This window comes from Phaenicophaeus curvirostris, chromosome 22 (assembly GCF_032191515.1).
Source record: "Phaenicophaeus curvirostris isolate KB17595 chromosome 22, BPBGC_Pcur_1.0, whole genome shotgun sequence".
Lineage (NCBI taxonomy): Eukaryota > Metazoa > Chordata > Aves > Cuculiformes > Cuculidae > Phaenicophaeus > Phaenicophaeus curvirostris.
Window position 1 is genome coordinate 2,062,112 of NC_091413.1, and position 26,345 is coordinate 2,088,456.

At 47.1% G+C, this 26,345-nt stretch overlaps 2 protein-coding genes and 1 long non-coding RNA gene across 6 annotated transcripts in view; 2 read left to right on the top strand and 1 right to left on the bottom strand.

Moving 5' to 3' along the window:
- The first annotated feature begins 1,388 nt into the window (after nt 1–1,388).
- TMEM52 (transmembrane protein 52) lies at nt 1,389–11,708 on the top strand. Of its 2 annotated transcripts, none has more exons than XM_069874742.1 (4): nt 1,389–1,901; nt 2,279–2,391; nt 4,184–4,353; nt 4,951–11,708. In XM_069874742.1, the coding sequence occupies exons 2-4, from the start codon at nt 2,360–2,362 to the stop codon at nt 5,268–5,270; spliced, it is 522 nt and encodes a 173-aa protein (XP_069730843.1). In that variant the 5' UTR covers nt 1,389–1,901; nt 2,279–2,359; the 3' UTR covers nt 5,271–11,708. The 2 variants fall into 2 exon arrangements, with proteins under 2 accessions (XP_069730843.1, XP_069730844.1); XM_069874743.1 differs by having other exon boundaries at nt 1,389–1,537.
- LOC138730032 (uncharacterized) lies at nt 9,203–26,222 on the bottom strand. 2 transcript variants are annotated; one of them, XR_011338988.1, is made up of 4 exons: nt 26,182–26,222; nt 23,057–23,153; nt 22,230–22,298; nt 9,203–9,330 (listed from the first exon to the last, which is right to left on the bottom strand). It is a non-coding gene; the product is annotated as an uncharacterized lncRNA (long non-coding RNA). The 2 variants fall into 2 exon arrangements; XR_011338987.1 differs by lacking the exon at nt 26,182–26,222 and adding an exon at nt 23,552–23,939.
- GNB1 (G protein subunit beta 1) overlaps nt 25,073–26,345 on the top strand; it is a 41,805-nt gene continuing 40,532 nt past the window's right edge. Inside the window, exon 1 of one of the 2 annotated variants that reach the window (XM_069874741.1) lies at nt 25,073–25,201. The gene's annotated coding sequence lies outside the window, so the exon portion shown is untranslated. The remainder of the gene's footprint in view (nt 25,202–26,345) is intronic. The other variant, XM_069874738.1, reaches the window with a different exon arrangement.

The following is a 26,345-nucleotide window of genomic DNA, read 5'->3' on the forward strand; positions in this document are numbered from 1 at the left end:
CATTTGTAGAACAGAAAGGAAGTGAGCCAGCAGTCTTGGTGTCCCACATGTCTTATGAACACATGTTCTGCTTATCCAGTGACTTCGGAGATTACTTCACGCTTACAAACGCAGCTTTTCCTAAATGAGCAATGGTCCCATGAGCCTGTAGGAGGCACTTTAGTCAGGGTACCACATGCCATCACTGAGCTTGAAGCACTGTTTTTAAGCCTTGTGGAGCAGAAGTAGTGACTGTCAGCTGGAGAACAGTCAATTGAACCAACCAAGGGGTTGTGTCCACTGTTGCCCCCACTGACTTGGTTGGCTGTGGTGTATTGGAGCCAGAAGACTGCTCTGGCAGTCTAAGTCCAAATACATTCTCCTCCTGTTCCATTAAAATATAAAAAAACCCCAAACCCTTGTATTTTGTCCTATTCTCACGCATGCACACCTCTGAGGACATCAGAGACCTCAACAGACTTGTCCAAATACCATGCTTTCAGTTGTTCTCCTTTCTTCCCCCATTGAAGTCTTGACAATCCATGAGTTGGCTCCCCTGCTTTTCAGCTCTAGACATCTTTCCTTGTGTTGCTTCCCTAGACGGATATCATCATCGCCCTGGTTCTGATCATCTCCTCTCTTGACTAACATCCTTTTTTGCCACATCCCTCACCTCTACTGTACTAGCGCTTCCCAGGTGCCTGGCCTTCCAGTCGCCTTCTCCTGTGCAGCAGAGCTAGTCCCTGCTCAGCTGGGTGGTGGCTACCGTTGGCCCGTGGCATGTGTTGTTCTTCCTTAGTGATGGTAAAACTTCTGTAACCTGTAGCAGGTCCTGGCTGCTAACGGGGCTTGGGGAGGTTTGGGATGCCCCATCCTCCTCAAATAACTGCGTGTGGCCCTGGAGAGAGCCGCAGGGAAGCGGACGGGCCAAACTGCTGCAGCGATCGATATAATCACAGCAGTGAAATGTTCCTCCGTGGAATTCCTGCCAAGGAGCAGCCACACCAGGGGCTGGGACAGCGATGTGGCGGATAACCCCAAACCACTAGGCAGGCACTCGAACTGCATTTCTGCTCTGTGGTTGAAACACGGGGCACTAATTCTGGGACAAACCGACCCTCAGTGCCTTTCTGTTCATGTTCCATGTGTGCAACAGGATGGAGAGGGAAATGATCCGCTTTCCCAACCCTTTGTTTCTCTCGGATATTTTTCATATTTAGATTCTATCTCCTTTTCCTTTCTCCCACGCTCTGGCCCGCGGTGCCGCTCAGCTGTGGGTTCACCACGTCTTGCCCAAGAGCAGCTCTGCCAGCAGCCCCGGCCAGCGGGATTCCCTCCCTTTGGCGTCACCCCCTCGCTGCTGGGGGCGGCACCACGGCCCCTCCGGGCATTTATTGCGCTGCCCCAGGGCTCCGCATCCCTCCCTGAGGCTCAGGAGATCCCGAGGCTCTGCCTGGGAGCAGCCAGGGGCTTCCCTGCTCCGCCACTGAGCCGATATCGTTCTTCCCCTCGGCCGGGCACCGCTCTGTTCTTCGGAGAACCGCAGGAACCCTGTCCCGTGAGTAATTCCCATTGCAAGTGTCTGTTCCCAAAGCTGTTTCCGCTGGGATCGAGTGGCGTGCCCGGGTTGGAATGACGACTGCGCGACAGCCAGCCCTGCGCTCCTGATGCTTTTCTGTCTCTGAGACCACTACCAGCTCACAGCTCTGGCTGCGCTGGCCTCGCTCGGCACGCTGAGGGGAAAGCGCCTCTCCTTCAGGAGGCACCTGCGGAGAAGCCGGGTTGGGGATTCTCTTCGTGACCAAAGGGCTGTTGTGTTCCACGAAGTCCGCGGTGTGCGGTTCACTGTGTCCGGCGCTGTGGTGGCAGCTGCACCCCTGAACGTGTTACCGAGTGAAGCTGTTCTCCTTTTCTTTTGTGCTGTAAGTAGATCTGGAAAAAAATATGTCCGCTTTTGTTAGAACTAGGAAAGTAGTAATATAAATATAACCAGGGAGGCAGGCAGTCGGCTTGGGCTGGCACTTCCAGGTCTGTGGTGTTAGGTACCTCCTCTCTGTTAACTTTAAATAACTCTTTGAGTCGTTGTGGGAAAACGCAGCGTGTGCAGCTCTGTCTCCTCAGCAACGGTGAAGTACGGCTTTGTAAAACCCGTTACTGACTCAAGCCAACTTTGCAGCGGGGTTATTTGCATGTTCTCAGCTGGAGAAATTTTACACCAATGAAGAACAGTTGTCTGAAATGAAATATAAAGGGTTTTTACTCCGTGCCCTTATTGATTGCTTTCCCTTTTTCACCTCAGGAATTGTGTGATGTGTGCTCCCTGTCCTTCACTGGGTGACGGTAGATCCTGAAGTCCTCCCTCCGCAGATGCTCTCGGAACATGTCTAGCTGGACCAGCCTGTGGTACGCCTGGTAAGTTTATTATTAGTCTTACTGACCTAGAATAATCAGAAAGTTATTAGGAAAGGTAACTGTAGTAAGGTAACAGAGACGCTCTTCCCTCGGGCAGGGTGCGGGAGAGGGTTTCTCCTCGGTTTTGCAGAAGCTACCCGCAAATATCTTACAGATGAGGCTGTGGGGGAGATAAGGTGTCGGGCAGGGCACGGCATTCATCTAGGGATGTGTCATCTTTCCTTTCTCAGTGCGCTGCAGTTTAACTGCGGGGCTTGTTTGTTCTTCCTAAATAGAGAACTTTGCTGACCACGGTGGCAGCCGCGCAGCAGGGCTGTGTTGGGGCTCGGCCTGCGGTGCCTAGTGCCCCGTCCTCGGCTCCCTGCCTTTTACGGGACAAGAGATCTTTGGCTTCCAGCGTGCGTTCTCGTGCTGAGCTCAAAGCAACTACCGACCTGTTTACTGGCTGAGTGGCACAAGGGGGGAAAAGAGCGATAAGTCACAAGCAGATTTTTTTTTTTTGCCTGACACACACGTTATAGGTATCCTAACAATATGTTAATATTTGCGTTCTGTCAATATTTAAACCTTGATGGCAGCACTCGGAGTGAGTTGGCTGCTTTCAGCTGTCATTCAGTCTGGGCTAATTTGGGTTGATATTCTTGGCTTTCCTAGAACGTGCTGATACGCAGAACGGTTTAAAAATACATCGGTACGTACATTATTTTAAGAAGGCTTCTGTAATCAGGCAGTGTTGAAATCACAAGTGCTAATGAGCTAGTGCTGAGGTGGGCACTGCTGGGACACCTTTACCTGGGGGTTGCTGCCGGCGTCAGAGTGCAGGAGCTGCTGAGGCCGGGGCGCTTCCCGGGACACAGCTCGCACGGCATCAGGAAATACGGATTGGCTGGCACGAGGGAACACTCTTCGCACTCTGTAGGGCGCGTAGGCATTGCGTGTGTCAGACTCACATACAAGCAGAAAGATATTGTTATTAAAACCAGATAGAAGAGTTATTAAAAAAATGTTTATTTTGGAATTGTGATTCATATGGGCTACCTTTGCTTTGGAAAAAAGAATAGAATCCTTCTGAGGCCATTTCTACACATATTTAGAGTGGAATATAATCCTGACAAGAAATTCAGGAGCATGATCTGTCACACAGTAGTTCCTGTCAAGCCGCTATGAATGCACTTCAGCTTTATCCTTGAACCTACTTCTTTCCAGGACTTCCAAGCATTTCTTCTTTCCCCGTCGTCTTGTGACATCTCACTGCTCCCCCAGGTCAAGAGAAGAGTGAGTTCCTTTGGGAAACTGGGCGGCAGGGTTTCAGTTGAGAGGAGAGCCTGAAACCCTAGCGTGTCGACCTAGGTGCACTATGAATTGTTAAACAATAAACTTGTTAAACAACCAGAGATAGAATTGTGTCTTCAAGACATACTGCGAAATATAATCTGTGTGCTTATTTGTAAATATAGGCCTGAGACTTAGGAAAGTTTGTGCTTGTATTTCCTTCCAAGTCCATACCCTGTGGTGAAGGTGGAGCCACTCTCACTGCATAAAAGCTGAAAACACAACCCGAGATAATTAAAGTGGTGACATCTGTGAGCCAGAAGGGTTCAGCCATGGTCAGCAGTCCTTCAACTTGTCATTGAGTGTTCGTGATCCACTTTCTCATTCAGGATCCAGCACCCATTCAGAACTAAACCCAGGAGGTTTGGCCTGTCTTTCCCCCACTCTGGGTGAAATTATATTCAGCTCTAGAGGTAAAACATAAGCAGTGAAATGACGGTGTTCTTCCTCCTTCTCTCAGGTTAATCTTGCTGACGGTGTTCCTGCTCCTGCTCTGTGGGGTCACAGCGAGCTGCATCAGATGCTGCTGCCGCAAGAAGAGGCCCCCGGTTGAGCCCTTCCCGAGGGCCCCTCCTGATGGGACAGTAACGGCCATCGACAGCGACAGCACTGCCCACAGCACCGTGACCTGTGAGTATCCGCTGGAGGCAGCTGTTCACTGATGCTTTGCTGTTGAACCCAGGCCTAGAATCCTGAGCCCAGGCCCTGCAGTAACAGGGAATCTCTGACGTAGTCCCAGAACAATTTTCAGCTCCACAGGGTGGGCAAGAGAGATAAAGGAAGGTCATCAACACAGTGAGTGAGTGCAGGAACCAAGTCAGATTTAAGGCTATTGAGGTTAAAATAAAGTCCGAGGTGGGGTAACCTCTTAGGTTTTGATTCCCACATCTGTTCTAATTGTCATTCCCTCGCTTATTTAACTTTCTGCCCAGCCAAAGTTACCTGTAGTGTGAGGAATCCTCGCTGTTGGGTCACGCTCATGCCGTGCCGGGTGTCTCACCATGATTGCTGGATGGCGACAGGCAGAGGCATTTTCCCTTCTGACTGCTTTCTTTGGGACAATCTATAGATTCCACCAGGGATAATTCTAAACCGATAGCTTTTAGTGTTTATGTTCTGACACCATGAAAAAGAGTCTATAATTTCTAGGAGAAAAGCAGGATTATCCCTTTATATTCCAGCGTTCCATGCAGGTGTTTAATTTTTTTTAACTCCTTTTCTTCCCAGCATACAGCTCGTTCCAGTACCCTCTGAGTGTCCCTATTCCTTCAATATTTGTGGATATGGATAAGAACACTGTCTCCCCTCCCGCTTACAGTCTCTACGCAATGGAGCTGCCGCCTTCTTACGAGGAAGCTGTCCAGATGGGTAAACAATCCACTGAAGCAGCACGGATAGGCCAGAAACTCGATGACATCCCTTGGCAGGGGACACCAGGTGGGCTGGATCCCATCCAGTGTTCCCTTGGTACAACCAGTGGAGATCCAGCAACACAGGCAGAGTCAGAAAATTCAGAAGGTGCAACACAAGAACAGTCCCAGCTCTGACTCATTTTTGATGGGGAGTAAAGGAAGGGAAGGATTCTAAGAGTTAAAGAAGACATGAAGTGTTGGTTTTATAAACAGATTATGATGGAAAGACTTTTCCTCTTGTGCCCTTGTCATGATCTGTCAGTTAGAAAAGATGTTTTCTGTGACTGCTAGAGCCTCCTGGGAAAGCTGCTTCAAGGATCTGAATTGAAGTGAAAGGGCAGTTTAAAAATGCCTGTAAAAGTGGGATATGAATGCTCGTTCATCCTCCGATTAAAAAAAAAATATTCCTTGTGTCCAGCATACAGCAATAAAGGGGTCAGGGGAATTTCATCATCTTGGGAACACGCGAAGAGTCCGAACAGTCCTGAGAGCAAGCTGGTGTTCCGGAACAGAAGCTTCCAAGCTGGAGTTGGAAGGGGAATCCTAGCAAGTCACGCTGAATAGCTGCTGTCATTTCTCTTTTTAGAACGTTCACCGTCCAGAAAATCGCTGGAGTGCGGATTGCTCCGTGCTGGCACACGCTCCCCCAGCGGCAGGAAGGCAGCAAACGAGGGCAGGAAAGCACGTGGAGGGAAACACACCCTGTTGTGTTTCACCAGACTCAGAGTTAGACAGATGAGAAAAGATACTTTTGCTTTGTTGCTCATGAGAAGTGAAGGGATCGGGTTTGAGGGTTTTTAAATCTTTAAACGTCTCTTTTCAAGATGAGCTGGCTTGTGGGTGGGATCCTTTTACTACTTATTTTGCCAGTTAAAGTACAAATTTGTCTCAAAGAGATGCACACATGCTTAGGGATTACTATTGTGTTTCAAATATTCATTGAATATGTCAGAGGGGCCTTTGTACCTTGTTATCTGCTCAGGTGTCACGGTCTCAGTTGGTAACAGAAAAGAAAAATCCAAGATTCCTGGCGGCGTTCACCAGTTTGGTGCGGAGATGAGCTCAGTGACGTGCAGGTTGATAGGAAGCACGCTCCAGCCGTGCCATCTCGGATAAGTTATAAATACAAAATAATGTAGTCCAGGCTGGGCGATAGTCCCGAGAGAGTACTCTTCAGGGACGATCCTTCGTGAAGTATTGACAAGAAGGAGAACTGCTGTGGATCATTTCAAAACTGGGGGCTTGGAGTGGATTGCAGCAGCCTCAGCCCAGGCAGAAATGTGGGCATGGGGCTTTTTTATTAAATGACAGCTCTTTCCCCTTCTTGCCCTTCCCATATTCCAACCAGTCTCAATGTTTTCCATTCCTGAGTAGTGATTTTCTTTGAGTCACCTTTATCAAGGTGCTGATTTGGCTGCCCGTGGTTGGTTCAGCGTGTTTGGATTATCTACAGTGTAAGAGAAGCGAAGAAATCGTGATCTCTAGGTGCTGTTAATGAATATAACCTGAAGTGCAAGTGCTAGGTCAAAGTCCACATTAGCTGCCCTGCAATCAAAAAAAAAGACTGATGGGCTTAATTTTTTGCTGCAGGTGGTTTGGTAGCCGTGGGAGGGGCTACCTGCACCAGGTATTTAGGTGTCTGACATTACTAAGCAGCAGCAGCACCCACAAAATCTCAAACTGCTTTTAGGAGACTCTTCTCTGACAACGGTTACGGCAAGGACCGCCCTGGAAATGAGCACTAGGGAGTCAAAACTGAAGCTCTCCTGCCAGCCAGCAGGACTCAGTCTAGATTCTGTTACACATTCATGGCGTGTGAGCTGTTTGTGAGCCCGGCTCCCTGGAGAAGTGTTGGTTCTATATTTAGCTTGCTGGTAGCTTGCTTTGAGGGCTGCAGGGAGAGATGGGCTTAATGAATCTGCTTCTCTCTTCTCTTCTCTTCTCTTCTCTTCTCTTCTCTTCTCTTCTCTTCTCTTCTCTTCTCTGTCATTCATAATTATACTTCTCCTGTTTTATTCTCTCCTCTGCCTTCTTTTCCAGTGCTGAGATGGAGAGCAGGCATAGCCCAGCCTAACTATTCGGTGTCTCTGATAGGAGAGCAGTAGATGCTGGTGCCTGGTGTCTCCAAGTCACAAATACAGCAGATGTATTTTTATTTTTTTGAGCTTTTCCGTCAGCATAATACTCAGAAACAAACCTGTGCTTTTCCAAAGAAGAAATAGCTGTTGGAGGGAGGTGGCTGAGGGCTCCCTCACTAAGAGTCGGATGAAAGAGCGGTGACTGACACAAGAGGGCAGCCCTCCTCTCCTTCTCTCCTCCTCTCCTTCTCTCCTCCTCTCCTCCTCTCCTCCTCTCCTTCTCTCCTCCTCTCCTCTCCTTCTCTCCTTCTCTCCTGGCAGCCTGCAGCCTTTGGGTTTGCTCAGCTTTTCGGAGAGTGTTCTGAAGTGCCAGGGCTGAGCTTGCTTGAGAGCACGGGGGAATAATCACAATGGTTTGACCTCCCATCCCTTGCTGCTTTTGCTTGCACCACGCGAGTTGGCAGCAGCGCCTGGCAGCCCGTTCCCCTCGGTTACGGGACGATCGCTCGAATGGCAAGACCCCAGTCCAGACCCTAACTGTCTGTGGGGCGGCTACAAGTCAGACCTGACTCACCACCCGGATCAGGAGAGAAGCCCGGCTCCCCTGGGTCCCTCTCCGCGTGTGCGTGTAGGAAGCAGGCGCCGTTTGACCCAGCACGGGCTTGGCTTTCTCCCCGATGTCCTGGGAGGAAGAGCCTAATCTGGTGTTTTCTTTCTAACACCTAAGGAAAAGTCTTGTGATTTGCCTAGGCTCTTGCCTTATAAGATGGTTCATTAATTCAAACGTAAACTATTTATTAACACAAACTACTGACCTCATCCGCCTGCAGGAACACGGAATGTTCTTTGTACACCGAAAGCAGCTCGGTTTGCTCTTCATGATGTTTTCAGTAGTGAGGTCTCAGCCCTTTATCAAAACCATCAGGCTCCTCACAGAGAGCTGATGATCAAGGGTGTCCTCGGCCTCTGGCTCTGAGGAGGCCGTTCACCCCCACGACTGTTGGTTATTTACATCTCTGCTGCACAGGTTTCTGCAGGTCGATGGCCTTGCAGCTCTGTCCCTCCAGACAGAAAGATCATGGCTGGGGGATTCACAAATTCCATTTAAATTCCTGCAGCAAAGAGCTCCCTTTCCATCTTGAGGGCAGTTTACATTTGTGCAGAAAGACCAGTTAGTTCATCAAACAGGATCAGTGTTGCCTGTGGGGACACAGTGAAAGAAAATGACCCCTTAACGAACTAATGTCAGATGAAAGAATGAAAAGGGCGGCCTCCTGAATCCTGCTCTGCACAAGCAACAGCTTGAAAATGTTGCTCCCAGGTGCCTTCCATAACCCTAAATAGCAGGATGTCCAATGGAAAAGCGTCTCCATTGATCACCTGGGCCTTTTCTGCTTAACTAGGCAAGTCAGAGCAAGACAGAGCTCCCCGTTGTTAATGTCTCTAAAAATAGGCTGCTAGGCAGCTCCTGCTCGGCATCTTTACAACAGGATGGGGAGAAGGGCGCTGTGAACTTCTCACCCCACACTGTGGTAAGTCCAAGTGAACTCCGTTGTTTTGACTGATATTTTAGAGCTCGCTAAGCACGTCTAGAGATGTGGAATTAAGATTAAGGCTCTGCCTTCATATCTGCTGCTGGTTTTTGTAAAGTTTTTCTTCTGACTTTTGCTTTATGTTCTGCAGAGCTCTTGTTGGCCTCCTGGGGTGGGGTCTGATGTTATAGTCCTAGAAAAGTGTTGGGTTTGCTCCCAGCCCAGCTAGATAGAGGGTTCCTTTGTGTTTATTTAACTGAGCCTGTAAAAGGGAAAGGACTGTTCTTAACCATCCCTTGTTCTTACCAGGTATGATGATGGGGTCCGTGGTTTGTCAGCGAAAGTATCTGGGCTGCAGGTGGTTGGTTTACCTTTAGCTTTGGATTCTGCGCTATTTAAGTCAGAAAAAACAAGATGAGAAAAAGAGCCTGGTTTACATTGAGGTTTATTCCTCTTGGGCACGTCTGCAGTTCCTCCTGTATTTCTGCAAAGGTACCATGTCTCGATCTGTGATCAGGAATCCTGCGCAGTGTGGCTGTGGGCTCCGTAAGAGCCATCGAATGGCATCCAGAGGAGGGCGGATACCTGTGAGAAGTGAAAAGACCCCCATGGCTGTGTTTATTAGAGCCAATTTTTAAAGAACTCTGAAGTTTCAAAACAAGACACAACAACTAGTGCTGTTTATTAGTGCTACAGGCGTCGAAACTGTGACTGTCTGAACTGAAAGCCTTCCCTGAGAAACGTGCCATCCCTGACAGTAGTGGAGAACAGCCTCTTGGGAAGGTCCAGGATATTTCCACTCATAAAGAATTAATCTATACACTTTTCCTCCTCAAAAAGGCTTAAATAATTAAACAGGCCTTAAAAAAAGGGGGGGGGTGGGGGGTGGTCCACAACAGAGAAGTGAATTTAAATGGAGATTAAAAAAAAATCAGTTGCTTTCTAATAAGGTGGTCATTCATGTATGCCTAAATAATTCTAGATGGATGTTTAAGTAATTTTAAATTAGGCAATTAACCAAACAGGACTTCAGTCTTTGTTAGATCTGGTCAGGGTTACTCTGAACTCGTTGTCTCTCACAGCTGTTTATCACAACATACCTTTCATACAAATCTCATGCCATTTGTGTAAGGAACGCAATATAACGGGGGCGTAATGAAGCTGCAGGTGTTAGTCTGGCCCAGCAAAGACGTGCTCGCGTTTTACTCTGTGTGATCAGGTTGCAGTAATGCAGCCTGGTTTTCTAGATTTCGAAGTCTTACAACAAAGTTCCTTAACATTTAAGAATAGGTAACCTTCAGTGGAAGCTTTCCTTATAGTTCCCTTTCTTGTGTGTACTCTTGTGTATTGAAAGATCTCTTGTCTCTACCAGCTCCTGGTTTCATGAAGCATTTAGAAGCTTCATGTCTCTGAAGCCTCCAGTTCTCTTATCGCCTTGCTTGAAACTGCTCAGTGGATTCAGAAATTATTAGCTGGATGTGGAGAGTAGGAGAGGAGGCAGAACGCAGATTTGATGGTGATTACAAAGCCTCAATTCCATGAGAAACCAGGTTTAAAAAGATCATTGAGTGGGAGGCTTGGTTCCCCTGAAGGTTCTAAGTTCAGCTGGATGGAGGAGCTAAGAGTCCTAATTCATAAATCTAGCGCTTTCCACCGTTGCTAGATCCTCTCGAGTCTGATTATATCCACACAAGCTTTGTGACATCTCGAAGGAAAAAGCCCCTCTCTGTGATTGTGCAAAGTGTATTTTTAATTGTGACTTGGATTTGGTGTTTGTCTGGCACTATTTAGCCTGCAATTTTTCTTCTCTCGTTTGGCCAAAATGTTTAGCCAGTTATTTTCTGTTGTCGTTTGCTGGAGAGATGAACCCTGGAGAAGCTGCTGCTTGCGTCGCCGCCAGCCTGCAGTTCTGTCTCTCTCCACTCACACGCACTCATGAGCCCTTGTGCTCACAACAGAAATGCAGACTTGGAAGTAAATTGCTTCAATAATTCATAGGCTTTATAGCCCAGAGCAATTTATACCTTGGCTCTGTCATGAAATTCAGGTTGCAAATCCCTTTATAGCCGAGCTCATTCACAATATAAGTAAAGTGGTACATCTAGAATGCCTTTTATAACAGATACATTATAACTTTTTGAGAGTATTAAGTGGTAAACCTGCAGCATCCAGAGTGGAGCATCCACAGGGCCTGGGTACTGTAAAAGTCTTTCTGCCTCAGAGTTGCCTTTGTCTGCCTTGCTGCCCCCAAACAGCTTGGAAGAGGGTTTGGTTGGTTTGTTTTCTAACTGCATTTCAACATAACCAGATGCAGTTTTTGAGGGAAAAGCGTCCCTGCTGTCACAGCGATGGGTGGGGGACAGCCTGCTAGCTTCTGGAATAAAATAGCTCTCTCAAAATCACTTTCCAGATTCTTGCTTTTAGCTGTCTCTGGGTTCTGAATCTGATCGCCTTTACCTGCTGGAACTATTTCTGCCCAGGGAGATGTTTACTAACTTTGCTGCAAATAGCAGAGGTTCTTTCCTTTACCCACAACCGAAATTCAAGCTGTGAGTGCAGCCTTTGAATTGTATTCAGAGCAGATGATGAAAACAAAATATCACAGGGGAACCGTGCTGTATAAAAATGGAGATGATGATAAATTTTTAATGAACTATCGCATCCTAAGGTTAAATCGAATGCAGAAAATAAAGCTTAGGTGCAAACCCACGTCACTGGGGAAACATTTTCTTCTGGTCAGTCAAAATGTGGGATACAAAATGCCAGAGCTTTTTACCTTCCTGGGGAGGAAAGGGGCTGTAGAAAAGAATGCAGAGTGCACCTTTCAAAGATATTTCACACATTTTTAGAATAACAAAGCTCAGTTTGGGCACTGGGAGAAAGAAGAAAATCAGTTTGTATTTCACATGAAGAAATGCCTGAGTCTGCACTGAAATGCTTAAACTTTTTGTGTTTAATCTTTACTTGCTGTTTTTTTAAACAACAACAACAAAAAAAAAAAAGCAGAGCCTGATGTTGAGCTCTGTGTGCATCGTTTTTTCTCTTTCCACGGTAACAGTTTATGCAGCAGCCACTTCCTTCACAGAGTAAGGAACTACAACCCCGAGGTCGAAGTAGTGACCTGGGAAGCCCAGCCTGGCTCCTGGTTCTGCCCCAGGGTTCCCATCCAGCCCTGGGAAAGTCTCCTGGGCTGTGCTCACTGCTGTTCCTGCCCTGCAGAACAGGGACTGCAGCGCTACCTCACCCTGTAAAGAATTTTGAGGAGGAATATATTGAGCGTGGGCTGCGCTGTCATCGTGAAATACAGATACGCAGTCAGAGCACAATGAACTTATCCTGAGCTTTGTGTCCCACACAGAAAACCTCCCTGCTCCCTCCTCCTCTTAAGGAGAAGAAGAGAAGAAACTAGGGGAAAACAATGTGGAGTTTAGAAATAGCCTCTGGATGTTGGGTACCTAATCCAGGCATCGTTACATCGTTCAGAACTGGGGGAAGAAGCAGAGGGGAGAGGAATCTAAGACAAGCTTGGGATCAGTGCGAGATGCCCAGTGAGGTGATGGTAGGAGTCCTGTGAGGGCTGCTTATCTTACCAGACTGCAGACCTCTTGCAGATCAAGTGTCCTGAATCATAGAATTATAAAATAACCAGGTTGGAAGAGACCCACCAGGTCATCGAGTCCAACCATTCCTATCAAACACTAAACCACGTCCCTCAGCACCTCGTCCACCCACTGAGATACCACCTCAGGTGTAAACATGAAAAAGGACAATGCTACTTCTTTGTCGGTTTGTACAAGCACTTAATTGTTATTCAAGTCTCCTTTCCCCACTCCCCCCACGCACTTAGCAGATCAAACGAGGCCAGAAGCTTTGTCAGCTCTAAGAGTGCTGGCAAGTTCTTCCACGATGTGGCACAAGGTGGCCTCAGCGGCCTGTGAGAGGGCTTGGCAGGGGTGGTGCTGGAAGGCCATCGGTACAAAGTCAATTCGATTCTGCAGGAGGATTATTCGGAGGAAAAAAAACCACCGTTGTGCGCTTTTATTCCTGACTTCCAAATTGCACACGCGCAATAGGCTTTTTCGTTTGATGAAAGGTCCCCCCAGCTGCTGTAGAACACTGAAATTCAACTGCCTCAGGCTGTAGGGGAGGTTTCATAGCGTAGGTTCTGTTATTTTCACTGTGATATTCCAGAAAAGAATCTGTGATGATGGGAAGGGCTATCAAAACCCCTCCTGGAGTGTGATGGACTCCTGCTCCACCACAGATACCCTGAGCATCTACACATGTATCGCTTCCAGTGTCTTTGCCTCGATTTTCCATCGGGAAGCAATGGAAATGTTGGAGGTTGGAAGGAGCCTTTGGATGTGCTCTGCTCCAGCCCTCCTGCTCGCTAGGGGTCACCTGGAGCCGCTTGCTCGGATCACTCGGGCTTGGAATTCTCCAGGGATGGAGATGCGGCTGTTTCTCTGGGTCATCCGTCCTGCTCTCTGACTACCCTTACAGTAAAACTAGTTTTTTGAAGGTTTGAGTGGAATTTCCTGTATTTCAGGTTGTTCCCATTGAGAAAAGTCTGTCTCGGTGTTTGTGCCTTCCCATCAGGTATTTATACACATCGAGATCCCTCCTGAAACATCTTTTCTTGAAGCCAAAGAATCCCAGCTTGCTGATCCTCTCCTCCTACGGCAGATGCTTTAGTCCTTTAATCGTCAAAATATTTAACCTTCTGTCCAATTTGTCTAAATCATTCAGGAACTTCACCCGTGTTCAAGTGTGATAGTTGGTGTATTTCTGCTCTCAGGGGCCTAGAATAAACAGCTGCATAATGCAGAGCAGGGAGAGAGCACACGGGTACCTGGTCACTCCGCTTCCCTCCCCACGCGTGCAGACAGGCTGCAGGCTTTGCTGATGCCACCTGTGTGATGGGTTTTATTGCACTTAGACTGATGTTGCGACAGTTGATCTCATACAGTGAGAGTTCAGCGCGAGCTTGTGATTGCAGCGATCGGCTCTGCTGCAGGTTTGGGTCCCAATGGTGAGAAAACTAGCAAGGTGGAATCAGAATAACAGCAGAGGAAAGAGAAGGAGGTGCATCTACGTGAAGTGTTCGATCAGAAATTGATAACCTGCTTGGAAGCAGGGAAAATAAATGCAATCTTCTTCTTTCCATGGTGTTTTTGGGTGGAAGATGCTATATTAATACCCCTCCTGTGGGAGATCATGTTTGAGAAGTACAGGAAATTGCCTGGATTAAAAAAAGAACATAAGGAATAAAGCTGTTCCAGGCCAGAAAAGGAAGAGATATTTCCTTTCCTCTTCCCGGTTTATCTTATTCTCACCAACAAGAAAACAGTACTTCATCAGAGCAAGCCCTTGCTCCCACAGGCTTCAAACGTAATAGTTGGTTATTAATTAATATTTGCCTTTGTTTTCTTATGTGAATTGTAGCTAGTGATCCTGTAAACCTACTGCTCAATGACCAGAAACTTTGATTTTTCTTCATTAATTTCTACCTCTTTATTTGCTAACATATTCTGCTATTGTAAGTGTGAAACTTATACCCCTAGATCTCTAAGCTTTAATCCTTTAATTGATGTGCAACAGGCTGGGTAATAAGTGTTAACACAATTAAACAAAAGAAAAAAATCAGGATAAGGATAATGTGAGCATCTGTGGGATTAGTTTGGCAATTTCTTCATCCATTTATAATTATAAAACATAAGCTGCAAGTGAGTACATGTGTCTGATCAGTTGATAATTCTACCACAGCCCTTACTTCTCGCCTCCTTTTGGTCTGCTTTGACCTAGTCCTTCTAGAGGGTTGGTGCTGGGTTTGCAGTCATTTACCCCCCGTGTACACATGATTAATCCTGATGCCCACACTGGCTACCTCACAAGTCTGAAACAACATTCAGAGAAATGAAACTTAAAAAAGGGAGTTTCTTATCAGTCTGGGGATGGGGTGGGGGATGCAAGAGGCAACTGCTAGGTCTAAAAATTAGTCAGATGGTTCTTCATGAATTTGTAAGAAACATGTGAATTCCCAATCACAGGTGTGGATGCAGAAGGGTTTGTCTTCAAATCCCGCCTGTCGGCGGTTCTAGTGATTCACAGCTTAAGCTGTTACTACATTGTCTTGAGTTCAGGGAAGGCTCCAGTATAAAATCTCTGGCATAGGAAGTTCAGCTTCCTCTCCAGATTTCCTTCCTCCACCTCCTTACACGCAGAATAGCAGGGGACATGTTTAAGTCTTTGTCTGTGCCGAGTGAAAACTGTGGCTACTGTGATGCATCTTGCGTTTGTACCCAACAGCTTCAGCTGAAGTGTTTGAGACGGGCAGAGCAGAAGATGGTGGTTTCTAATGACAGGACAACCCCCAAAATACCCTGAACTGCTGTGTTCTGTAATGGAACACTGAGCTGCACCCACTCCTTGAAGAAAATATGATCAAATGGGTGAGAAAGGTGACACTGATATTCCATCCCACTTCCGCAGTGAACGAGGTAAAACTCTTACTGATGACAGTGGGAAATTTAGCCCGAAGTGCAGGGTAAGAAAAGCTATGGAAACCCAGGGCGAAGGTACCACTAATTCTGATGGGTTCATTTCACCTCCTAGATTTTTATCTAGGCTTTGGAGTCCTTCAAAAACAACCTTCAGGCTCTCGGCTAAGGGCCAGTCAGTCGAGTTGATAGAAAAACAGATGCAAACTACAATCTAATGAAGCTGTGTCAGTGCAATCGCTGTCCCTGTGCTGGCAGAAGCCGGTACCCGGGTCTGGTTTCAGCTGAAGCGCAGAACTGAAAAGCAAGTAGAGCTCAGACGGAGCAGAGCGCTGCCCTCGGATGGCGTTTGACAGCTTTCTGATTAGACACGTGTGACTGATGTGCAGCCTTCCACAAGGCTGCATAAAAAGCAGAGTCACCTCAGCGCCAGGTGCAATTGCTCACTTTGGGAAGCAGTGAGTGTTTCAAGTCCATACCGTGTGATCTGTTCATTCATACCAGAAAAAAGAATGCAAAAAATAAAATTATTGAGCTTTCATCACATTCAGACGCTCAAAGTAAGAGATGAATAAATAATACCTAGCAGTCCCGTCGATAACAAACGCCGTCGGGTGATGCTGTGTCTCGATGCGGATCTGCTGACTAGCGCCTGTTACTGAACCGTGTCGTGCTTTTAGCCTCGACTCCAACACCAATTTTGGCAGTGGAAAGAGGTTTCATTAAAAGTACTGGTATCTGTTACACTTGTTATGAGGATTTAGAGCCCAACACAGAACTATGGGGAGAGGTAAAAATTGAAACTGGCCGATCTGATCATAAAAATAAATGAAACTCAGAAACTCACACTTTAAATAGTGAGAAGTACATTACCTTCTGGTATTTCTAATGCTATAAGAGGTTACTGATAGCATTTGTTTTTCAAGGTTTGTTTTTTCTCTAAAGCTTTCTTTTTAAATCCCTTGCAAGCTAAGTGATCTGCAGGTATGTTATGATGGTAGCCTGTAATACTAAGGACTAAAAAATTAAATAAGAGGTAGGAATGTGGAGAAATGAAACCATTTGATTAGGATTTTTTTAATACTAAATTCAAAGAAAACATAACCCTTCTTTAAAGTGCTGCCCAGTAATCCATGCCGTTCCAAACACTGCAGTAAATTCACTTATTTCATATTGTCACCATATATTGTTTTTAAATCCAGTGCTGAACAGCACATTGATACATCAGTCTTTCCTAATGCTAAATCTTTTCTGGCATGTTCTAGAGCTTTCATGAGCCACTGAAGTTCATGTAGAATTTTACTTATTGCAGGCCAGGATCCATAACCTCAAAATGGGATGTGCCAACAATTCGCTAGATTTTTCTGCTGTTATATTACCAATTTTTTTTTAAATTTATTTTTTATAACTAATTCAAGCATGCATAGTGAGATTCTGGTTGTAAAAACAGGTGTAAAACTCCTGTATATCGTGCGTTCCTGTAATTTAAAATCTCCTGTGAACTCCCAGGCTAGTATAGCTTGGCCTCTGAAAATCGGGCTGTACTAACTAGGCAACTGCCTCTGTTGGTTCCCTTGGGTTGTGGCTTGAGAGAGGTTTCACGTTAGGTATGTTTTGTTCTGTTGCTTAGAAACATGAATTTTGTAAGCACTTTTTTTTTTTTTTCCTACCAGGTGCTCACAAGAAAGGATTCTGCAGAATAGGGATCTTTCAACAAGTGGTTTGAGATTTGGGGTGTTTACTGTAACAAAATCCCAGAGGTCCCAAGAACACTCTCTCTTTGTAGATTAGACTCACCCCAGTCTCTTGTTCAATGGACAAGAATTTTTAGAGATGGAAGTTTAGACCTTTGCAAGTTCTTTCATTCTTGGCAGCAATTGAACGGCAAGGTAGACACAGGTCCTGAATACCCACACTTTGATTCCCTTAGCTCAGTCTCTTGCAACTCAACTCTGTAAACAGATTTCGTCCCATAGTCTTCATGAATTTCTCATCCCGATTCTTTCTGCACCGGTGACTAAGGAAATGCAATATGGAGGTCTTTCTCGGAATTGCTATCACTTAGCCTGCCTAGATTGTGGTTTAATGTAACGTTAGAACCAATTTTCTCTTCTAGGTTTCCCATGCGCTGCTTCCCTGTCCAAGACCGGCACAGCAAGGAGTGTGTGTAGCTTGACTGACACACCATGGGACCTCGTAACTGGTGATTCTTATTGCTTCTCCCACAGCTTCATGCCCAGCTGTGTCTTAACTGTTCTGTATCTTAAGTCAGTAGAGCCCTTAGGGCCACTTAACGCAGCAGCCAATATTGCCAGGCAGCCCATGCAGAGCCCCTACACCCCTTAGAACATTCACACATTTTTCTGAAGCTTTCTCTGAAAAAACAATAAGATCGATGTGCATTTTTTGTTCTTTATGTTCTTTTCCACTGCAAGAACAGAGTGGTTGGGCTGAGCTCAGTTGCCTGTTCTTCTTGATGGGGCTATTTTTCATCACTGTATTTCGCTCAACGCCAGTGTGCTTTCCCAAATAAACGCTTGCATTTGAACAACAGGATGTTACCGTTACAGATTCTACTTATTTTATTACCTGTTGTGATTAAATTGATGACTGAACTTTCTAAACATGCCTTATCCCTTTTCTGTATCTCAAGCTGCCTTTGTCTGACTAAATATAGGTGCTCCAAGGATGGCGGTACAAGTCCCCCTACTCCAAATATTTCTGATTTATGAATGCAAGTTTTGTTTGCTGGATTCTGGAATCTGCAGCAGCGATGAAGATTTCCTGCAAGTTCAGCAATGAAATGAAGTACAGCTCTCTGAAAGAAGAGAGCTCACTAACTCCAGTGTTTGGTGGCTGCCTCACTGGGATGCACACCTGTGCCTGCTTTCCCAAACCGCTGTGTCAAGGAAGGAATGTTCTACACATAGCTAGGTAAGCAAATTCTTTCTTGTATTTGGAGATATTTCTCACAAACTTCCCCGCAGGTCTGATGTGTCTGGTGACATGGAAAGTTTAGTAGCTACGCTGAATTCTCAATGCGTATTCTACATTTTGTCTCCAGGGTGCTAGCTGTTTTTCTGTTAGTTGCTCGATAATACAAGTATCCCCTTGAGGAAAGTCTCTAAGTGAGGAAATATTGGGCTCTAAGCTTTTACTCAAACTGCCTAATCAGCATCTATGCAACTAAAATGTTACTGAAGAGATTACTTACTGAAAGGAAGTCGTACAGGTGTGCAGCTGGTTGTGTGCACGCTCGTGTGTATCGACATATCTACACGCACACTGCAGAGTCTGATCTCTCAGATTATTATAGCAAAGCCCTTTGTGGCTGCCACAGCTACAGGATAGGTGTCCATACAGCAAACCATACTTCCATCAACTTCAAAATATCTGTATGCTTACTCCTTCAGTTCCACCTCATCTCTGAGCAGGCTATGCTCAGTACAGGATATGAGATTCTGAAAGAGCTGTTCATGCCCTGTTTTATATTCTCCCCTATGCCTACCAGCCTTCGCTGTGCTTCAAGACACTGCAAAGTCAGCTGTGTTTGTTCCATGCCACGAAGAGGTTTCATCATGTTAAAAAAAGACCCACCGGCCCAGGTAGGGTGGCCTCTTGGCCAGGAGCACCAAAGGACTTTCTGAAGTGGAGCTCTGGCTTGCCAGGTTTGAAGGGATAGAAAAAATACAAGTAACACATGCTTGAATGTGAATGATAAACAGAGTAAGACCTTGTACAATTCCTAGCATATGGAAAAGAGCTCTGATACAATTCTGATTGTAGGTAAAAAGCACCAAAACCCTCTTCAGGGATTTGCATGAACAGAAGGAAAAAAAAGCGGTTTGTAAGTGCACAAACAGGTTTGGAGCAGCCTTATGACACCCATGTGTGTTTCAAGGCTGGAAGATGGACATACAGAAAAATCCAGAGCAGAGCTTACTCCCAGCAGAGGAGTTCTGTTATTTTGCTGAATGTGTATGAATACAGATTACAAAATTCTGTCTTTGTCTCACAGTGTGAACCTACGCACTGACCACAAGGAACACCAGACCCAGGTTCAAGCAACCCTGACATTTCACCTCCTCTCTTCCCGTGAACTGCTGGGCTGGGGTGGCTAAATCACTTTGTGTTGTGCATCAGTTTCCTACATCTCAGGCAAGAGCGGTTGATATTTTTTTTGCTTTGGAAGCTGCATCAATGTATGCTAAATGTGACAACCGCACTTGAACTAGGCAATAAGTGTTTGATCATTGAAGTTAGAGATGTTTATGGCTTTGATTTTCAAATGGGTCCCAAGGAACAAGGTTTTGCCCTGGAAATAAAACTACCTCAGCTAGAAATTGAGAAAACAGGATGACATATAATGCCCTTCAGGACACACACACGCTGTCCCTGTGTATCTTACTCTGCCTCTGTCAAGAATGAGATGTACAAAGACAGCCATGTAACTGATGTGCTCACTACATTCTCAATACTGCGAATGAGCAGTGCTGCAGTAAACGAATCTACAAGAACGCTGTGGGCTTCACAATTCTGTTCTGCTTTGCTCACAGACAGTGTTGGGTTTTATTTCAAAGGATTTTGGAACAACTTGCTAAGTCTCTGAAAGTTTCTGAACTAACTGCTCTTGAGCCCATTGCACAGATAAACCATTCTAATCCACACCATAAGTAAGATGTTCTATATAAACTTCCAAGACTGTATCAGTTAGGAAACCAGGGCATATGGATTTTCTGCCTTTTTGTCTTAAATTACATGAGGTCTCTCAAAACTAGTTCCCTTTACCTTAAAATCTTGTCAATTTTAGTCTGAAGAGAATATAAGTAATGCTAATTTTATGCTTTGTCCTCAGAATTTGTTTAAAATAACTCTTTTGTTGCATGGTAATACGCAAACTGAAAGAAATGGTGAGAAAGCAGAATGTAACTAAGGAGACTGAGTTACTCCTACTTTTTCCTCTGAAAGTAGCAGCCATGACTTTCATCCAATTGTTAAAGGACTGGTAAATAACAGCAGGTGGGAACAGTTCTGAATCAGTTTAAAAAAAAAAAAATTAAGTAATAATAACTTTTAAAGTATTCCTGATCTTCTGAATAGACTGGTGACTGAAACATGGCTGAAACTGAAATATTGCATAAGCTTCATTTAATTTTGGTGGAAAGACAGGGAAACAAGTGGTCTGGGATGCTTTTGGGACAAAATGGAGCGAGAGCTTCAAACAAGATGAAAATCACTTGAATATCACTCAATCTCTCCACAGGTTTAATAGAATGGACCCTATAGAAATCAAAGGATATTAAGATAAACAAAATATTCTGGAATGGGAAATAGTGCTAGTGTGATTCTGGAATGGGAGGGGTTCTTTTGAGTTATTGTGAGCAAGTGCATTAGGAACACTTGCCTGAGAAGTCACAAATAGTGGAATAGGCAAAACAATTATTTATTACTTCTGTAGTGTTTTTACACTGAGGACTTAAGCAATTTTGAGAAGTGCTGCTCTTCCATGCTTTCTTTAAAAACCACAGCTGATACCTGTTTGGTAACATTCTTTCAGAGTCCAGGATCATCTTAAACTATATGAAACATGCAGTTCATTTACTAAGATAACAATATGTAAGTTTAGATGATAACAATGCTTTTTGTATACAAAACCAAACTACTTTCTAAGAAATTACAAAAATCCATTCAGTAAGACATGAATATAGTATATTTCTAAACAACATGCAATGGCAATTTCACTTGCAAATAAAACCTGTAGTCATTAATACAGTGGGGATCAAGTTACATCCTTGCTCTTCTTGTTGAACAAGAACACCTTCTCTCAGGACTGTGCAATACCTGTCCTCCTATCTTTTTGCTTTTGAACAGGAGTTCCTTCTCCTGCAGCCTAAGAAAAGCAGCAGTTGCCTTCTTAACTGCTACATTGATAAAGATCTGATAAAGATGCCTCCAAAAGTATTGCAACATGCATTATGGCATCATTAAATCGGTAAATTTAACTGTTTCTAAAGAAAATGACATGGCTTTGAGAGACATAAATAAGAAATAAAACAGTGGTTTTGTTTGTCGAGGTTCCCAAGTCTGTATTTCACAACTATTTTAATGCCTCTCTGTAGCCTCCTTTTTACCTGTTGATGCCATCACACATGTAAGAGTGAAAGCAGAGCCTGTAGGCCAAGAGCTGGAAAACAACTTCTGATGCGTGTGCAATCAGTGGCTCTGTTTAAATAGGTGCCCTGTTATCAGAAGCTGGTAACAGGGTAAAACTGTGCATGGCATAATTGTTCCCTGTTTCGAAAAGTTTCTTGGGAACACCGAGAAAGCCATTTTTCATTTTCACATCCAACTCCACATGCCACAAAAGGCTGCAAACAATGACTTTTGAGTCTCACTACCAGTGTGCTCCAGCGATGCTATAACGCTTGGATTTGGTGGCAGCCTCCAAAACCAGGTGTTCTGGTGGCATCGCAGGTAGGATCAATTCTGGCTTGTTTTGTCATTGTGTTTGAAATACCTGAAGAGACACACAGACTAGTGAAAGTGCCTACAGGTTCATCTAATGCAGTGTGCTCTCTATAAAGGGGTTAATACCAGCTGATTGAGAAAAAGGTACAAGAAATGTCGCAACTGAGAACTGTGGAGCAACCTGCTTGTTTGAGAGGGTTTTTTTTTAGAGCTAAACCAAGCTCCAGGAGAAAAACTCCTGGTTTTGTGTCAGCTGACCTAGTCCTAGCATCTGTGTAAGCCTCAGGTTTGAGAATCACAGAATGGTTTGGGTTGGAAGGGATCTTTAAGGTCATCCAGTTCCAACCTCTTTGCCATGAGCCAGGATGCCTCCCACCTTCCAAATACCCAATATTCCAAATACCTAATAAACTTGTGGTTTCTCTTAAGTACTTACCTTTAATCTGTATTTTTCAGGTAGGAATTCTAGATGAATCACTAGCCCCAGCCTATAGGACTCTGACAAATATCACCAACCTGCACAGATGAGGTTCCAAAGACTTTAACTGGATATTTCCTGTCCACGACGCGCGTCATTGTGGATCTCTTTCAAGAGTGGAACAGAATGTAAGCAACTTGAGACTATAATTCAAGAGTACTTTAAGTTAATTTATTTTTTTTATTTGTAAATCTCAGGGCAAAGAATTAAGGTGTCAGTGTAGCACACGGGTTATTTAAAAACAAACATTTGATTATTACAAAACAAAGGCTTGACCGCACCAGGGCCTAATAGTTATTAGTAACAGACAACCCGAATAATAGCCAATCCATTGTCCTACAGTTTAATTGCCAAACCTATTCTTTTTCTTAATAATTACAGGTAGCCTCGCCTACTTTTCCTGAAAGCATGATGGCAAGCAATGTGTTTTAAATTCTAGAGAAGCAAGAAATGTCTAGGGGGAGGGTTTGCAGAAAAAGTATTGTTCGCTTAACATTTTGTTTGGTCTGTTTTGAGTTTGGTTTTTTTTTGGGGGGGGACGGTGTGTGTCTGTTAAAATTTAGAATCATAGAGTAGTTTGAGTTGGAAGGGACCTTAAAGATCATCCAGTTCCAACCCCTGCAATGGGCAGGGACACCTCCCACTGGATCAGGCTGCCCATCTATTAGAACGTTAATTTATTACAACACATTCTAATTAAAAATGTGCTATATTATGTGGGGTTTTTTACTTTTTATTGTAAACCTGCTTGGGTACTGAGGTAATCTCATCTCTTAACAAAGTGTAAGAAAGTAACAGGGAGGAAACAAAGCAGGGTTTAGACCTGTTGATAGGAGAAAGTGGTGTAAGCTGCCTGTATACTTACTTTCCATTATCCAGTAACAGTGTTTTAGTAGGAGAGCCCTGGTGGAAACATTCCAAGTTGGCAACATCTGCCCTGCCTGGCTGGGGTGATGCCCGCTCTGTAAGGCAGAAATCACATTTCTTAAGTTCCCTGATTTTCCCTTTGACTTTATCTTTTCTGCAATGCCTTCCAGAGCCGAGAATGCTCATCCTCTGAGAAGATGAAAAGAAGGCTCTGGAAGCTTTGGCCGAGCAAGTACCCTTATAGGTGGAAAAAAATCATTGAGTGCCAGGTTGGAAAGAGCCTCAAAGATCATCTGGTTCAGCCATTCTAGGTGCTAAATTGTTTAAAGGAGATGGCCGAGCACCCTGTCAAACTGGGCCTTAAAAGTGCCCAGGGCTGAGGAATCTACCGCTTCCCAGGGGAGATTATTCCAACGTTTGACTGTTCTTGTAGTGAAACACTTCCTTCTGGAACCCAATTGGAATCTCCCCAGGAGCAACTTACAACCCTTACCCCTCGTCTTTTCCATGGTGAAAGGGAGTCTCCATCCCACTGGTCAATGGGAATAAGGTCTCCCCTAACCCTTCTCCTCTCAAGGCTGAACAATCCCCGTTCTCTCAGGTTTTCCAGCTCCTCTTAGAGCCACTCCTCGGGACCCTCTCCAGCCTCCCTGCACCTTTTCCACGTGGTGGGGCCCAAAACCACACACGCTGTTTGAGGTGTGGGCAGAGCGGGGCGAGGCCTCCAGCCCTTCCTCGTGGGGCACCGACCGCTGGTGGCCCTTTTCTGTCCCGGTTTTGTCCCCTCGGGCGGGGCAGGGGCCTTTGTTGGGTGAGGCTGGCAGGGGCTGCAGCTCGGCCACAGCGAGGGAAGGGCCCACACGCTGCCAGCCTCACCCCCGGCTCTGTCCCCAGTTCCCCCTGCTGCCAGGCCTCACTCCCGTTCCCATTCCCGGTTCTCCCCTCTCCAGGCTCACTGCCGTCACCATTCCCTGCTCCCCCCAGGCTCATTCCTGTTCTCATCCCCTGCTTCCCCCACCAGCTCATTCCCATTCCTTGTTTCTCCCTTCCAGGCTCATCCCATTCCCTGCTCTCCCTCCTTCAGGCTCATTCCCATTCTCATTCCAGGTTCCCCCTCTCTGCAGGCTCGTTCCCGGTCCACACCCCCCCCCCCCCCCCCCCCGCCCCCCCCCCCCCAATTCCTGTTCTCATTCCCAGTTCCCCCTCTCTGCAGGCTCATTCCTGTTCCCGGTTCCCCCCCACCCCATTCCTGTTCCCATTCCCGGTTCCTCATCTCTCCAGGCTCATTCCCATTCCTGGTTCCCCCCTCTCCCCAGGCTCATTCCCGGTTCCCCCCCACCCCATTCCCGTTCCCATTCCCGGTTCCCCCTCTCCCCAGGCTCATTCCCGGTCCACCCCCCCCCCCCCCATTCCTGTTCTCATTCCGAGTTCCCCCTCTCCCCAGGCTCATTCCCTGTTCATCCCCCACCATTCCCGGTCCCCCGCCCCCGGCTCATTCCCGTTCCCATTCCCTGTTTCCACCCCTCTCCAGGCTCGTTCCCATTCCCGGTTCCCCCCTCTCTCCAGGCTCACTCCCGGTTCCCATTCCCCCCCCCCCCCCCAGGCTCACAGCCATTCCCGTTCCCATTCCCTGTTCTCCCCCCTCTCCATTGCCGTTCCCGGTTCCCCACCCTCTCCCCAGGCTCATTCCCGTTCCCATTCCCGGTCCCCCCTCTCTCCAGGCTCACTCCCGGTTCCCGTTCCCGGTTCCCCCCCCCCCCCCCCATTCCCGTTCCCCTCAGGGCGTTGCCCGCGGGCCGCGCGGCGGGCGGGGCGGGGCCGGGGTTTCCCGGGCGGGCGGGCAGGGGCGGGGGCAGGGAGGCCGCGCCCAGGGCTCTCGCTTCCCGATGGCCGCGGGGAGCTGAGCGGGCAACGCGAGGAGGAGCCGGGACACAGCGACATCCCCCCCCCCCCCTTCCCCATCCTCCTCCTCCTCCTCCTCCCCCGCCGCTTCCGACTCGGCTCCCCGGGACCGGCCGGGCAGGGCGCGGGCGGCTCCCCTGCTCCTCCGTCTCCTCGGCCGCCGCCGCCCCCTCTCCCCTCCCCGCGGGAGCCGCGGGCGACTGGACCCGGGCCGGTGGATGAGCAGCGGCCGGGAGGGCAGGTGAGAGCCCGCGGGGGGACGCGGAGGGCGGGGGGCGCCGCACAAAAGCCTCGCCGGCCCCACCCCGGGGCCATCTTCCCGCTTCCTTCCATCCCCTCTTCCTCCTCTTCTGTTCCCCTTCTCCATCCGCGGCTCCTCCCAGCCCCCTTTATCCCCTTCCATCCCTCTTCTCCATCCCCCTTTTATCCCCGTTTCCTTCCATTCCCTCTTTATCCCCTTCCATCCTCTCTTCCTCCTCTTCCTTTCCCCATCTCCTATTCCTTCCATTTCCTCTTCCATCCCCTTTTCCTCGTCTTCTACCTTCCCTTTATCTCAGGTTTCTTCCATCCCCCCTTTATCTTCTTCCATCCCCTCTTCCCCCTCTTCCATCCCCTTTTCCTCCCCTTCCACCTTTCCTTTATCCTCGGTTCGTTCCATCCCCCCTCTATCTTCTCCCATCCCCTCCTCCACCCCCCTCCTCCATCCCTTGTTTCCTTCCATCCCCCCTTCCACCTTCCCTTTACCCCAGGTTCCTTCCATCCCCCCTTTATCCCCTCCCATCCCCTCTTCAACCCCCTCCTCCATCCCTATTCCTTCCATCTCGCCTTCCATCCCCTCTTCCTCCCCTTCCAACCCCCTTTATCTTCTCCCCTGCCCTCTCCCAACCCCCTCCTCCATCCCTATTCCTTCCATCTCCCCTTCCACCCTCCTTTTATCCCCTTCCATCCTCTCTTCCATCCCTATTCCTTCCATCTCCCCTTCCACCCTCCCTTTATCCCCGGTCCCTCTCCCCCCTCCTCCCTCCCCGGTTCCTCCTTCCCCGCTCCCCTCCCCCGCTCTTCCTCCCTCTCGCTTCTCCTTTCTCCTTTCCGCCGCTCCCTCTGCCCTCGCCGCCCTCGGCCCGGGGGCTCCGGCCCCTCCTCGCCTCCCTCCCTCCCTCCCCCCGCCTCGGGGTTTGTCCCCCGGGGCTGGAAATCGGCCCCTTCCCCCTCGCCTCCCACCTCCTCGCCGCTCCGGCTTCCCCTAAAAAAGCAGCGTGTTTGTAGCCGGAGGAGGAGGAGGGAAAAAAAAAAATAAAAAAAAAGGTGGGGGTGGACCGATTCCCTCTTGAAGGCTTCGAGGCGAAAAGGGAGGAGACCTCGGATCCTGCGGGGTTCCATTTTTA

What these genes read in the sequence shown, in the direction of transcription:
- TMEM52 (XM_069874742.1), top strand. Translation starts at nt 2,360, where the DNA reads ATGTCTAGCTGGACCAGCCTGTGGTACGCCTG. An exon ending in ACCAGCCTGTGGTACGCCTG is followed by an intron (nt 2,392 to 4,183) that starts GTAAGTTTATTA and finishes TCCTTCTCTCAG; the next exon opens with GTTAATCTTGCTGACGGTGT. An exon ending in TGCCCACAGCACCGTGACCT is followed by an intron (nt 4,354 to 4,950) that starts GTGAGTATCCGC and finishes TTTTCTTCCCAG; the next exon opens with CATACAGCTCGTTCCAGTAC.